This window comes from Stegodyphus dumicola, chromosome 12 (assembly GCF_044657685.1).
Source record: "Stegodyphus dumicola isolate Sdum_Otavi_A_Nest chromosome 12, ASM4465768v1".
NCBI classification, from domain to species: Eukaryota; Metazoa; Arthropoda; class Arachnida; order Araneae; family Eresidae; genus Stegodyphus; species Stegodyphus dumicola.
The window spans coordinates 42,904,721-42,918,312 of NC_140779.1; the positions used below are offsets into that span (position 1 = coordinate 42,904,721).

Sequence of the window (13,592 nt, forward strand, 5' to 3'; positions counted from 1 at the left end):
ATAAAAATGCTTATCAACAATTCAAAATTTTCAACATAAGTTAAAAAATAAAATTATTTATCTTAATTATCCTTTCCTGAAAATAGTTTAAATATCTTAAAATTCATTATGTAATTTGAATACAATAATTATGGAAGGTTAAAATCTTTCAAACGATAAAAATATAATTAATTCTATACTAATGTTTTCAAAATTATTTCATTCATGTAAAAATTCTTATCAACATAAATTCAAGATCAATGATGAGCATACCTGCGTTTTTTTTGAAACCGAAACACAAATTCAAAAATATAATGTTCTTCTCTGAAAATAGTTTTGATTTATTAATGTATTTAATTTAATTCAATCTTTGATATATATTATATTAATAGCAATGATTTAAATTTCTGAAGCTGCAAAAACAGTTCTTGTAATACTCTTACTGAAAAGCATAACCATTTAATATATACTGAATAATATAAAATCATAATAAAAAATTATTATCAAATGTTTATCATGTCTCCTGCCATTAACCTTTTTGAAAAATGGAAAATAAATTGAAATTGCTATATTCAACAATTTTTAATTTTTCCACAGTACACTATTTTTATTCAATATAACTAATACTTGTCATTGACAAAAATGGGGGGGATGGCACTTCTTTTGTTAGTTTCCACCACATTCATAATGAGAAAAAGGGATTTTCACTACAGAGACTTATAATATAATGATGACTGATTATTCTCCTCAACAAACAATACCTTTATATATATATATATATATATATATATATATATATATATATATAATTAAGAAGCAAGGTAGTTAGTACAATACCGTTAAGACCAATTTGGTCTAAATAATTTTTTTGTGCAATATGCTGCAAAATTAAAGATATGAGAAATTGTAGAAAGCTCGCCAAAAAGTTACCAGGAGCTGCGGCTCCAAGAAAAGTTCAACACATTTTTTTAAAAACCAATGTCATTGACGTTCAGCTAGAAATTTCCCTTGAAAAGCCAGGTTGGACTTCGGGTTAATCTAATTTACCATTTCCTGCTTTATATTTTTATATTTTTATGTTTGTTTTATGTTTTAACTTGTTCTATCGATTGGTTTTCCTATGTTTTAACTTTACACTTGTCACATCGACAGGTATTTACTGTATTTTTTGCCGTTACTAGTTTCCAAAGATTAGTATTTTACTGTGTTTAATTTAACATGTAGCATAATTTTTCACCCTTCAATGACATTGTTTTTTTTAAAAAAATGTGTTGAACTTTTCTTGGAGCTCCTGGTAACTTTTTGGTGAGCTTTCTACAATTTCTCATATATATATATATATGTATATGTGATGTATCAGCTTTTGTCCAGAATAAATAGATCGTTGAAGAAATATAGATGTAGTCATAGCTTAAATTATCAGACAATAAGTTTAAAAAACAGGATACATTTATTATTGGTCAGGAGAAATAGCAGTTACAAAATCAGATATCCGGAGTAAATAAAAAGAATTACTAATAACTTTTTGTATGAAGTTTACTGTATCGTTGCATTAAAGAAAAGCCCCTGATATTCTTTTGCGAGTCCTTTTATTATAGCCTCTGGAAAGGCGGAGCTTCCAAGAAATGACGTCAGCCAATCCAGTTCGCTTTAAATATTTCCAGAACATTCTAAAACTGTACGTGTAGAAAAGGAGGGAAAAACAACTCGACTATGGGCCGTGGATTTAATTCCACATACTTTCAAATAAGAGACCATCGCCATTAAAAATGAAAAGAACATACAGTTAGAATTTTAAGTGTATTCTTGACTATGGAATTTTATTATTACATAGATATATATTAAAAGAAAATCAACTTATAGGAAAATTTATAGCTACCAATTACAAAATAAAATATATAGGGAATTTTTTATAAGAAAACCTATAGCTACTAATTACAAAATAAAAAAATGCAATAAAAAGTTTGCATTTCTGCAAAACAGAAAATTTTTTACTCTTAAAAAGGCATATTATCATTGCATGTTATAAGATGTGGTAACCCAAGATGGAGATAGCAGAATATGCGTTAGAGAGGTTTCAATTAAGAATAAGTTTTGGTTTGGTTTATTTAATTATGGCAAAGCACACTAGGGATATCTGCCTAAGGGGAGGGATACCTTTGTGGAGGACTTCCAAAGGGAAACTGACTCATATACACGTTACACATGGGAAAAACCACGAAAACGCCCATGCAGCCAGCCCTTTCGCGGATTCGAACCTTGGACCGAACTACCAGTGTTCAATGACTTTACCACTCGGCCGCTGGTGAGCTCTCAATTAAGAATAAGAAAAGTTTCAATTAGAATTTTTCCTCTGATAGTGAGTTTTACAAAAACATTTTTACTAAGCACACTAAAGTCAAATTTAAAATCAGGCAAAAAATTACCTTATGCTGGTTATAGTGAACAGATTTGAGAAAGACATGCATGGAATCTTCTGTAAATGCAGTTATTTTTCAGGTTACATCATTTGAATGGGAGAAGCATGGAATTAACATAAAGTTAAAAGACTCGAATAAATGTGGAAGGTTTCAAGGAAGCAGGATTTATCAAACGAAATTTTTTTTCAAAAAATAATTTTAACAGAACTACTGATAATAATGATTAGGCATGGAATATTTATTTATTTCCCCCCTTAATGAAAATCATGTTCTATAACATAAATTATAATACTGTGTTAATTTGGCCAGTATGAATTAAACCATACAAAGAGGGAGTACTACATATTTTCCACAATCAAAACTTGTAAGTAAGTAAAATTCAAGTAACAATCAAGTAGAATTGTTAAGAACTGAAGAAAGAATCTTATCATCGAAGAGAAAACAAATGAGCCGTAGATAACACTGAACTCTAATATGTGATGAAGTTGAAACTGTAGGTAATGATGAAGCTTTTTAAAAAAGTTTTATTTTTATTTTCATAAAGAACAACTCTACTGTTGTCATCTCACTTTCTTTTTCCAAAAGTTTTTTCGTTATCTTCATAAAGGACAATCTTCTAGTAAGAACTACCAACAATATCTCATTTGCTTTTCCAGTAAAACATTGTTTCTTCTGTTCAAATGTTTAACATTTAAGTTACTTTCTCACCCATTAATAATTTTCCTTCTTTAGTTATTAAAATTGTATTTCTGGTTTTAATTTTGGGGAAATTTATAACATTCCTTTTCACTATGATTTATCACAGCTAAATTAAGATAACGTTAATGTTTTCAATTAAAAAAGTCAATCATATATTAGAAAATTAAAAACAAGTCTTCCACAACTAACTATTGTTCATCTCTTAATCATTTTTAAAATTTATCCCCTAAAATGATCAAAAAGACTTCATTTAGTCCCTAAAATTGGTTTGCATCCTTCACTCAATTATACTAGTATACAGTTGGGTGAAGGTAGTTTAACAATATCAGAGTAGGAAGAGTTTAACAATATCAATTCCAACCCAAACCCTTTTTACAAGCCTTATCTCATAATTCCAAATCTTGATTTCTGTTTTGGTCAATTAAACACATTATATTATGATCCAAGCTTTTCTCCCTTTTTTTGTTATTTATTTATTTTACTTGCTTATTTAATGACTTATTTCCCAATCAAGAAATCTAAACATTAACTCCTTGGAAATGAATTCTATACCTAGCCAATATCTCAGTAAGCCAAAGAAAAGCACAAACAACAAATTCTACAAAACAACTGTATAATTTTTTTGGGGGCTGATTCTCTCTTTCTCTGTGTGTGTGGTGGGGGGGAAGAGTAAAAACATTACATTCAGAACACTATGTTCAAATAAATCTGACTCGAATAAAACATTTCTTTTGAAGTTTGCTGGTGATTAAAAACAGAACAGAGACTTCTTGAATAATTCATATACTACACCTCATTAATAATTTGAAAGCAAAGCACCTCTTTAAAAAATTATACAGTGTATAAGAATTTTCATTACAAATCTTTAAATTTATCAAAAGCAATGCAAAAGTTTTCCATTAATCAAAATTAAAACATATGTTAAACATCAAACCAGAGAAGCATTCTAATTAAAATATATTATTATTCATATTAATTACATTATGTATTATCTAAATCAGAAAATTCAATAAATTTACATATTCTGGAAATTAAACTTTAAATCTTTATTATTTAAAATTTTTACAAACAAAAAGTTTACCAGGCTTCAAAAAGTAAATATGATTACTGCACATCTATTAAAAACTTACTATTATTATTTTGTTTAAATCCAGAATTCAAGCAGTAAGATATTTAACATAATGATTATTATGACAATTTTTCAATCACTGAGGAATAAAAAGAAGTTAAACAATTTTTTTTTTCATTAGAGGCAAATGTTAGTATTTGTTTTTACATAAGAGATGCTTGCTTCACAACTGTGAACAAAAGCTTATTTTCCAGAACTATGGAAACACCTTCTGTACATTCAATGCATAATTTCATTTATTTTAAGGAAAATTGATTAAAAACAATTTATTCATACAAAAAAGGATATTATGCATGTATAAGCACTCTTTGCCTTTATTACAATGTCCATTCAGGTAAAATTTGCAGAGTTCTTTTTTCTTGTAAGATGCAGGAGATGCATGAGAAAATAAACAATCAGCTCCCTAAATTAGACAAATTAATTAAGCACACTATTACAGATGAAAAGCTTTTGTATGTAAGCAAATCTTTTGAAGAATTTAATGAAAATCACCTGAATAAAGTCTACGTTCTGAATCAATAGTAGACATACACACATCAAATTTAAAAAATGACAAAACATATATATTCCAAAACCAAGGCTAAGAAGTGAGCTTAGAAAGCTGTATGCAAGAATTGCGATTATATTTTCTGAATTTCTTACTTTTTTAAATTTTGGAAACTCCTGAACTAATAGTTAATTTATTTCTCAAGATTCTCTTTCAAAACTTCTTAAGGATTTTGAGAATTTGAGAATGGGAAAAATATCATGTATAATGAAAGCAGAAAATAATGGAATATTTAATTTAATATTTTAATTATATTGAAAAATTGATAGGAACTGTTTGACAATCACTAAGAGTTTTCAGAAAAACAATTTTCTATATATACAAGCAATCTACTGATTTAGCTTCTAAGCAGATGCTATGAATTTCAATGAAAAATTCAAGAAATGGAGATGTTCATCTTGTTTAGTGCTGATGTTAGTTTTATGGGTGTTGGGGGGGGGAGAGGCATTTTACACCATTTCAAAATTTAACATTATTTTCCCTGAAGCCTCTGAAGTATCAAACACAAAGATCTTGTGATTACAGTAAAACACAATGTGATATGTGTTTGTATGTATAAACACAACTAAACTTTAGCAAGCCAATAAAATGAAGACTTTTTTTAAAAATAATTAAAAATTCAAATTGCAGGTTTTTTTTTTTTTTTTTAAACTGCATTGTTACCATATAGTACAGTCAAAAGTCGTTAATCCGGACTCGTCGGGACTTCGGCGATTCCGAATTATAGATTATCAGTTTAAATCTGGTAAGATGGCAAGGCAGAAATTCTAAAATTAAAAATATGAAACCGTAATTTATGAAATAAAGAACAATTATGATCTAATGGGTATCAAAATTTACCAAAAAAAAAAAAAAGCTTAATATTTATTTGTTTATACTTTATTAAACATTTCTTTCAATGTAAGTTGTTTAAGTTGCTTCGTTTTATGTGATAATACTCTCTCTCTTTAATTCTATAAACAGATATAATTTCTTGTTCAGTTGCAAAGTTCCGCTGTTCAAGTCCTGTAATGGTTGTGTCGAGAATACCGACTAATTTGCCAATCGAAATTTTTTCATTTTCAATAACCTCTGTGTCACTTTCTTCACTATCGGAAGCAAATTATAATGACGAGAAATTAGATTTAAATTATATCAAAGACGGAATACATCAAGATGAAATGCTACATTTAGTAAGGAATTATAAGCTAAATAAAATTAAACATTTGCCCTGAAGATAAGGATAGTGCTGACAGATCAACTTGCAATTCATTGCCTGCCGTGGCGTTTCCCCACCCCCCGCCGCAGAACAGCGTGAAATTGATAAACAGATTTCGGAATGGTTAGAGAAACAAAGGATATGCCTTTATCCATTTTTTGCAGCAATTCCACTTTTTGTGTGATGGACATCGAAACATACTTTTGCTTTGTAGATCCTTTGGGAGCTCCAGCATCGGAAATTCTATTTGACATAATCGAAAGTACAAGCTTACTTTTATTAAATTGCTCTAACAGTCTGCAAAAAATAATAAGCCGGATCCACTTCGAAGATTAAGGAACAATGCAATCTGCAACATTAACTGAATTAGATAATTTTAGCTTAGCTTATACCGTCCGTCATACATTAGACAAGCATGCGTAAACGTATTTTGCGCATACGCACACGCATATTCGCAGCCGTAAAGGTCTTGTGCGCATGCGTCAACGCGACGCATGTGCAGAACGTTTGTAGCTTTGAGGGCCGGATTATAGGTGTCTGAATTAACGACTTTTGACTGTATTCAATATACATATTAACGAAGCAAGCCAAAAATTATTCCGTGAATTCATAATGAAAATTATTTTGGTACTTAAATTTCATTACATAAATACCCATCTACTGATACCAGAATGAAATCATATAACTCTAATGCAAAATTAAAAGGCATAAAAATTTTCTTTAAATCGTGTAGAGGTACTACATGTTCAAACAACAATACAAATATTATGTGGAAGTATTTATGTATACAATATTTACGATCTGATTTCTTTGAATACAGGATATAAATAACAAAATTATGTAGGATGCATCAAGCATCATCATCATACAAGTTCATGCAAACTTCAAGAACTCATAGTAAGAGAAGTAATGCTTGGAAAAAATTTCCATTTGCACAAATATGATCAAAAAGGTATTGGATTTTTTTTTTTTTTTTTTGTTGTATATGGGGGAGGGGAATTCTAAAAGCAACTGAAAGAACTAAAAATAACTGAAAGAAGGCACTCACACATCATACTCAAACGTTTTATGCAAATCAGGCAAACACAAACCAACAATGAAACAGATCACAATTTTATGACACTGCATTTATTTTAAAGTAAAAGATGTTCAACATAACCATCAGCACAAGGTTAATTAGGGAAGTGAGGCAGACACATCACTATGAGTTATAAGGTATTTCTCCCACTTCCCTAGCATGGTGTAACAGTAGCATGCTTGGCCGGTATTCCAGAGGTCTGTGGTCCGATTCCCGGCAAAGGCATTTGCTATTTTTCCGTTTTTCTGCTTCCAATTAACCTAATGACTTTACAAGTGGTGCTCGAACTAAAAAAGGGTTGTGGATGATGATTCTCCGCATCCAGGATTTTGGCGACTAGGTTCCCTAAAACTCTAGTTGCCCTTTACAAAGGGAAGTATATAAAGTATTTCTCCCACTTCCCTAGCGTGCCTTCGTGGTGTAACGGTAGCATGCTGGGACGGTATTCCAGAGGTCTGTGGTTCGATTCCCGGCGAAGGCGTTTGCTATTTTTCATCTTTTCTGCTTCCAATTAACCTAATGACCCTACAGCGTATTACAGTTGAGTGTAGCACATCGGCATTGATGCCACTGAAACTTGTGTCAAACATATTCTTTCAGTTCTACTAATGTGGCTGAGGAGCCCCACTTATAACTTTGACCTTATGACTAGTGTAAGTGGAAGTTTCAAACTTCAGCAAAGTTTCCAACAAGCAAGTCTTGACTTCCCATGAAACATGGGGCAGGGCACCCATCCTACATGAAGGTAGCAGATGTTCTTCCTGCAATCCAGGCACAACATGGTCATGTAAAAATTAACATACCATTCTTCAGTGACTGTAAAAGTTTTGCATTTGGACAGAGAAAGAGGCTCTTCAAAAATGAAAGGGCCCATAATGAAAGATGTAATGAAACCATACCAAACAATCACATGAGGACAAAGCAGTGGCTTGGTCAGGTAACCACGAGAGTGATATTGTCCAGATAATGATGCTTTGCGCATTGACATCACTGTATAGTGAAAAGTGGGCTTCATCCATCCATATGACATTCAGCAACCATTGCAGGTCACATTCTCTTTGCGCCAGTGTCCATGCAGCAAAGTTTTGTCTTTAACCTGTATCTACAGGTAATAACTAGTGAAGTGCCTGTATTTTATATGGATACAGATTAATGATTCCATGCAGAATATGTCAAATCGAAGATTCCTGTTACTCTTCCAGATTCATGAGCACTGCTACTCGGCTGCCAATTCTTTCATAACATTACCACATGGACACAGTCCGTGCTCAAGGATGGTCTGCCACTTTACAGAAGATCCTCCCAACATCCTGTTTTCACAAAACATCATATTAAATTCAGTATCCCATTCAATGAAATAGGGCTTTTTTGTACCTTCAGTCTTTTGTCCATGCAAAACTTTGACAATGCAATACTCATGGATTTACCACCCTTGTAGAAAAGTTTAACCACTAGTAATGATCTAGTAATGATAGCATGTTGCCGGCATCAAATGAGGAACCCATTTTCAGCCAGGTGTTTAATGTTAGCCTGATATGCATAAAACATTCAGTATGATGTGCGAGTGCATTCTTTTGGCTACTTTTGGAATAATTTTCTTTTTTATACGTGGATAAAAATCTGGTGTTTCTCTGATCATCTGGCAACAAAAATATTTTTCCAAGCAGTACTTCTTTTATTATGAATTCCTGAAGTTTGCCCCAATTTATAATGCAACCAGTATACATCCAATAACCCATAAAATATAATCTATATCCAATAAAAATGCAGATTTCTTTCTAAGATAAATTACAACTTTCTTCTGTATTTTTAGTAATTTTTAACATCACAAAACCATGAAAACAGTTGCTTGTCAGCATGATTAAACAAGCCCAGAAAAAGAAATACAAATTATATTTTACAAGGAAGCTTGAAAGCATCTCTATAACTGACTGATTTGCTTAGCAAGAAACAAAAGAAACAGGACAAAAAAATGTCTTTAAAACAATTGACTTACTGAATATTTTGATTCAAAGAAATTCTACATTTGGGGGGGGGTGGAAATAAATGTTATCAGAAGTTCAAATAAGTCTCCACCCCCCTTTTTTTAATCAGAAACTGGGCATTTACATTGGGGGGGGAAGGTTCTTTATGTTTTATTCAAAGTGCTGCCCCTTGCTAATCACTAACTACTTTTTCCCATCTTTCTGGCAGCATACAGATATGCTGTCCATGAAATGATTTAATTTTTGGTATCTTTATATGATATAAAGTGTTGCTCAGACATGCCATGTGTCATCAATCAAAACAAGTAGTAATCAGGAAAAGCAATGTAACTTCCCATTTGAGTGTTTCGAAGTAGGTTTTAACTAGTGCAGCGACATATGGATGAGAGTTATCATGCAGAAGGATAATTTTATCTGGAGCAGTAATGGGAGCACATTTCCTTGAATGCTTGGCTCTATCTCATCAATTGCATTCGGTTAAGAGTCCCAGTAATGATTTCATTCGGTTTGAACAATTCATAATACATGACACTCAGTTGATCCCACCATATACACGAGATTTTTCCCATGAATATTCGGCTTGGCTATCAATGTTGAAGCATAGCCAGGTGGTCCTCATGATTTCTTCTCCTTTGGGTTATTGTAGTGGATCCATTTTTCCTGACCAAGTGACTATACGATACAAAAAAACACTTTTGTTTATGCCTGGGCAAGCAGGATTTCACATGTAAAAAATCAGCATTTGAAGTTTCTCGGCTTATATGGAACCCAATTTCCTTGCTTTTGAATCATTCCTAATGATTTTAAATAATGTAAAATTGCTTGTTGAGTCACTCCTAATGTGAGTGCAAGTTCTACTTGCATCTGGCACGAATCTTCATCCAACAATGCTTTCAGTTCTGCGTCTTCATACACTTTCCTCCTCCTGCTACATTCTTAGTCTTTGATGTCAAATTCCTCATTGTTAAACTTTTGAAACCACTCATGACAACTTCTCTCACTTAAGGCAGCCTGAACATCTGCTTCTACGAACAATAAATGTGCCTCAGTTGTAAATTTCTTCAAATTAAAGAAGTAAATCAAAAGTTCTTGCTAATGACGCTCATTTGGCTCAAAATGATTTTTTCTCACCCCCCCCCAAAAAAAAGATGCTGATACAAAATCACTAATATTTCAAGATTATGTTGTTAGGAGATGTCCAACCTTACCACATGTTTTACATTAGATAATTTTAGCCATAATTTGTAGAGCTATTAGGATGTTTTGGAAGCAGAAGACGTGAAAATGAGCAATACCCTTGTTGAGAATTGAACCATGGAACTCTTGAATATGCGTCGAGCATGCTGACCACTACACTACGAAGGCATGCTAAGAAGGCAGGAGAAATACCTTATATATTCCCCCTTTTAAAAGGCTACGGAGATTAGGGAGCCCAATCGACAAATCCTGATGGTGAAGAATCATCATTCATCACCTTTTAGTTTGGGTGCCAGTGTAGAGTTATTAGGATATTTTTAAAGCGTAAAACGTGAAAAATGAGCAATGCCCTTGCTGGGAATGGAACCATGGACCTCTCGAATGTGCTAACCATTACACTACGAAGATGGGAGAAATACATTATAAACTTACTGGTGGCACCATGTTTCGTGAAACAGCGGAGACTTATTTGTACTCCCAATAAATTTCTTTGGTGGAAAAATATTCAGTTCAGTTTAATTAGAATTCTAAATTATCAAAGTTTACTGCAATTTACAAATTAGCAGACTGGTCAAATTTAATTTCATCCTCCAACAATCAAGACCTTATTATAATATTCTTCACACTTCTCTCCAATATCAAGCAATACATTCAGTTATACCTTGCAATACAATTCCTGATCATTTACTTTTAAATTCCATCAATTTACAGATCATGATCGAGAATTTTGTAATTTTATAGTTTATCTCTAAATCATTCAATATCATTCTGTTATTTTACTTTAAAAGAGTGATGTAAAATAAAGAAACAGAATAATATTGAAGTGATTGTAGCTCATGTTGCACAATTTGGTAGAGGAAAAGTTTTCCAATACAGGAAATCATAATTTATAGATGAGCAAGGGGACATTATTATTGAATCAGGATTTGTGAAATATATAAACAAAAAAATCTTAACAAAAACTCAAAATTTTCTTTTTATGACAGAATTCTTGAGCTGATTTACAACAGAAAATATAACCATACAAAAATAAAAATGTAAAATTAGCTGCAGTTTTTTTTATCAGAACATCTTATCAAAAAAGTGTTTTATACACAATGTAGTCAGCAATGCTGACTACGTGTTAAATGGTAAAACTTAGTTTCTCTGTCTCTGGCAGTTATAACAATTAACTAGTTTGGTGGGCAAATATATAAAAAAACTCACAAACTATAAAAGGATTAAAACTGAACTTTGAAAAAATAACATTAGTATGCACATAGGATTAAGGATGTAAGATAATTTTTTATTTATATCATTTAAAGCAACTGAGTTTTTAATTTCGATATCATTACCTTAGCACATTTTCCTTCCTTGAAAAATTTACATATTCTACCCTTGACACTCTCTTTTTTATATTTCATGACGCGCATGCCTTTTATATCCTTCCGCTTAATAGTTTTGCGACTTGTTTTTTTAGATTTCTTTGATGACCTTTTTTTCCTTTTTTCATCTCTATATACAAATAAAAATAAAAGTCATGTTTGAAGAAAGAACCACATACATCAACAAAATTAGCAATTTTCACAAAGCATCATCTTCATTTATGATAAGCATTAAATGTAATTCAGTTTCCTCTCAATATGAGACAGCCAAATGGAAATTAAAACTTGTTTCTTACAAATAAAATATTTCATAGCTTAAAAAGGCAAATTTATTTACAACAAAACTATAACATTAACATTTACTATAAAAAAGTTCAAAGGGAATACAAATTCATTTCTTATAATCAAAATTGTATTAAAACTAATTACCAAAAATTTAAGTGAGTAAACTGTAGGGAAGTACAATGACCAACAACACTGATTAATTTTATCTTTTGTTTAGCTGGCACAGCTCTGTATTTTGTTGGTATGTTATGCACACATATAAAATCTTTTTAGAAAATTTCTGTCTCAAGATAAATCAGAAGGGAGGGAAAAGAAAGCAATAAACATAAAATTCTAATGAATTAAACACATCTTATACAGGCTTTTTGAGCGAACACACATATGTATATTTTGCACTAACATATTTGATTGCAGAAGGATTGAAAATGCATACTTTCAAAATAATGTAAATTGCTTTTTAAGAAGTTTTGAATACATGCTAAGCAAAATAGCACAGAATTCCAGAAACTTCCTTTTTATATTAGAATAATGGAATCTGTATCTTGTTCTTTTCTGAATTCTTGTATTTAAGAAAAAAGCCAGTTCACTAAATGCTTTTAAATGAACCTAAATATTTGTCATGTCATAAATGATAAGGAGCATTCTTACAAACTTAAACTGATTACACATTTTATTATTCCTCAAAATAGTGATTCTACATTTTAATACTCCTCAATATACAACCTCAACCACTTTTTTCCTCTTTTGATTCAAAATTCTTACAGTGACAGTTGATGACATATCATTAATTTTGAAAGTCATTTAATAAACAGGCTATGTTAAACATCTATTTTCAGAAACAAATCAATAATATTTCTTAATATTATCTCTATAATGAATTATACACTTAGTTTAACAGTTTGCAATCTTTTTTCATTCTATTAGAGAAATACTTTTCGTCAAAGATAACAATGCACATAATGTTACACTTATTTGAAGATAATTTCAAATAATAATAAGAAGGAGGATAGGAATTCAGAAGGAGAATAAGTTTAAGTTTAGAGAATTAGAGGATCGGTAATATATTCAAAATGTAATTCAAGCAATTTTTGTTTTGGGATAGTCAGTTTACATTATGGTACATTGCCTTGGTTATGGAGCACATTTTTGCGCAATCTTCTTCTAAATGGTCTAACATGCTTATCTTACCAGTATCCCTTTTTTTTTTTAAGAAATCAAGCATGATACTTGCTTAATAAAAATGCATTATATGAGAAAATATTCATCATAAATTCTAAAAGCCTACAACATTTATATTAATATTGTATTTTGTCTAAAATTTAAATAGATTTAGTTAAGTGAAAAGGCATTTTATCTTCTATTTCTCCTTGGTTGAAATTCCTATAATTTTTCTATAGCAACATATCTCCATGGTAGTATAGGATGAAAAATTTTATGTTACAAATTATTAATAATTACATATAGCAATTTTCTTGGCCGACTTTGTGTTACAAAAATATCTGAGATAGCTCGCCTGTCCACACTGAAAAATTTTTTTGGTAGTACAGGAACTCACTCAACCAATCACTGTGAAGGAAGAATTCCGTTACACTGTCTACAATTGTGTAAACAAAACTTACGATGTTATCAAATAATCAAAATAATAGATGAAGATTTCCCTTTAATTGTTGCTTTAGCAACATCTGCAATTTTGATCTTTGCTGTTGGTGCA

General features: G+C 31.1%; 1 protein-coding gene across 3 annotated transcripts in view; it reads right to left on the reverse strand.

Annotated features, from left to right (window-relative positions):
* The window catches only part of LOC118198527 (uncharacterized), a 66,814-nt gene that overhangs the window by 26,138 nt on the left and 27,084 nt on the right, over positions 1-13,592 (reverse strand). For all 3 annotated transcript variants that reach the window (XM_035370223.2, XM_035370222.2, XM_035370221.2), the window contains exons 5-6: positions 11,567-11,726; positions 4,516-4,630 (exon numbers count right to left, since the gene is read on the reverse strand). In XM_035370223.2, the coding sequence (XP_035226114.2) occupies positions 4,516-4,630; positions 11,567-11,726 (275 nt within the window). The remainder of the gene's footprint in view (positions 1-4,515; positions 4,631-11,566; positions 11,727-13,592) is intronic.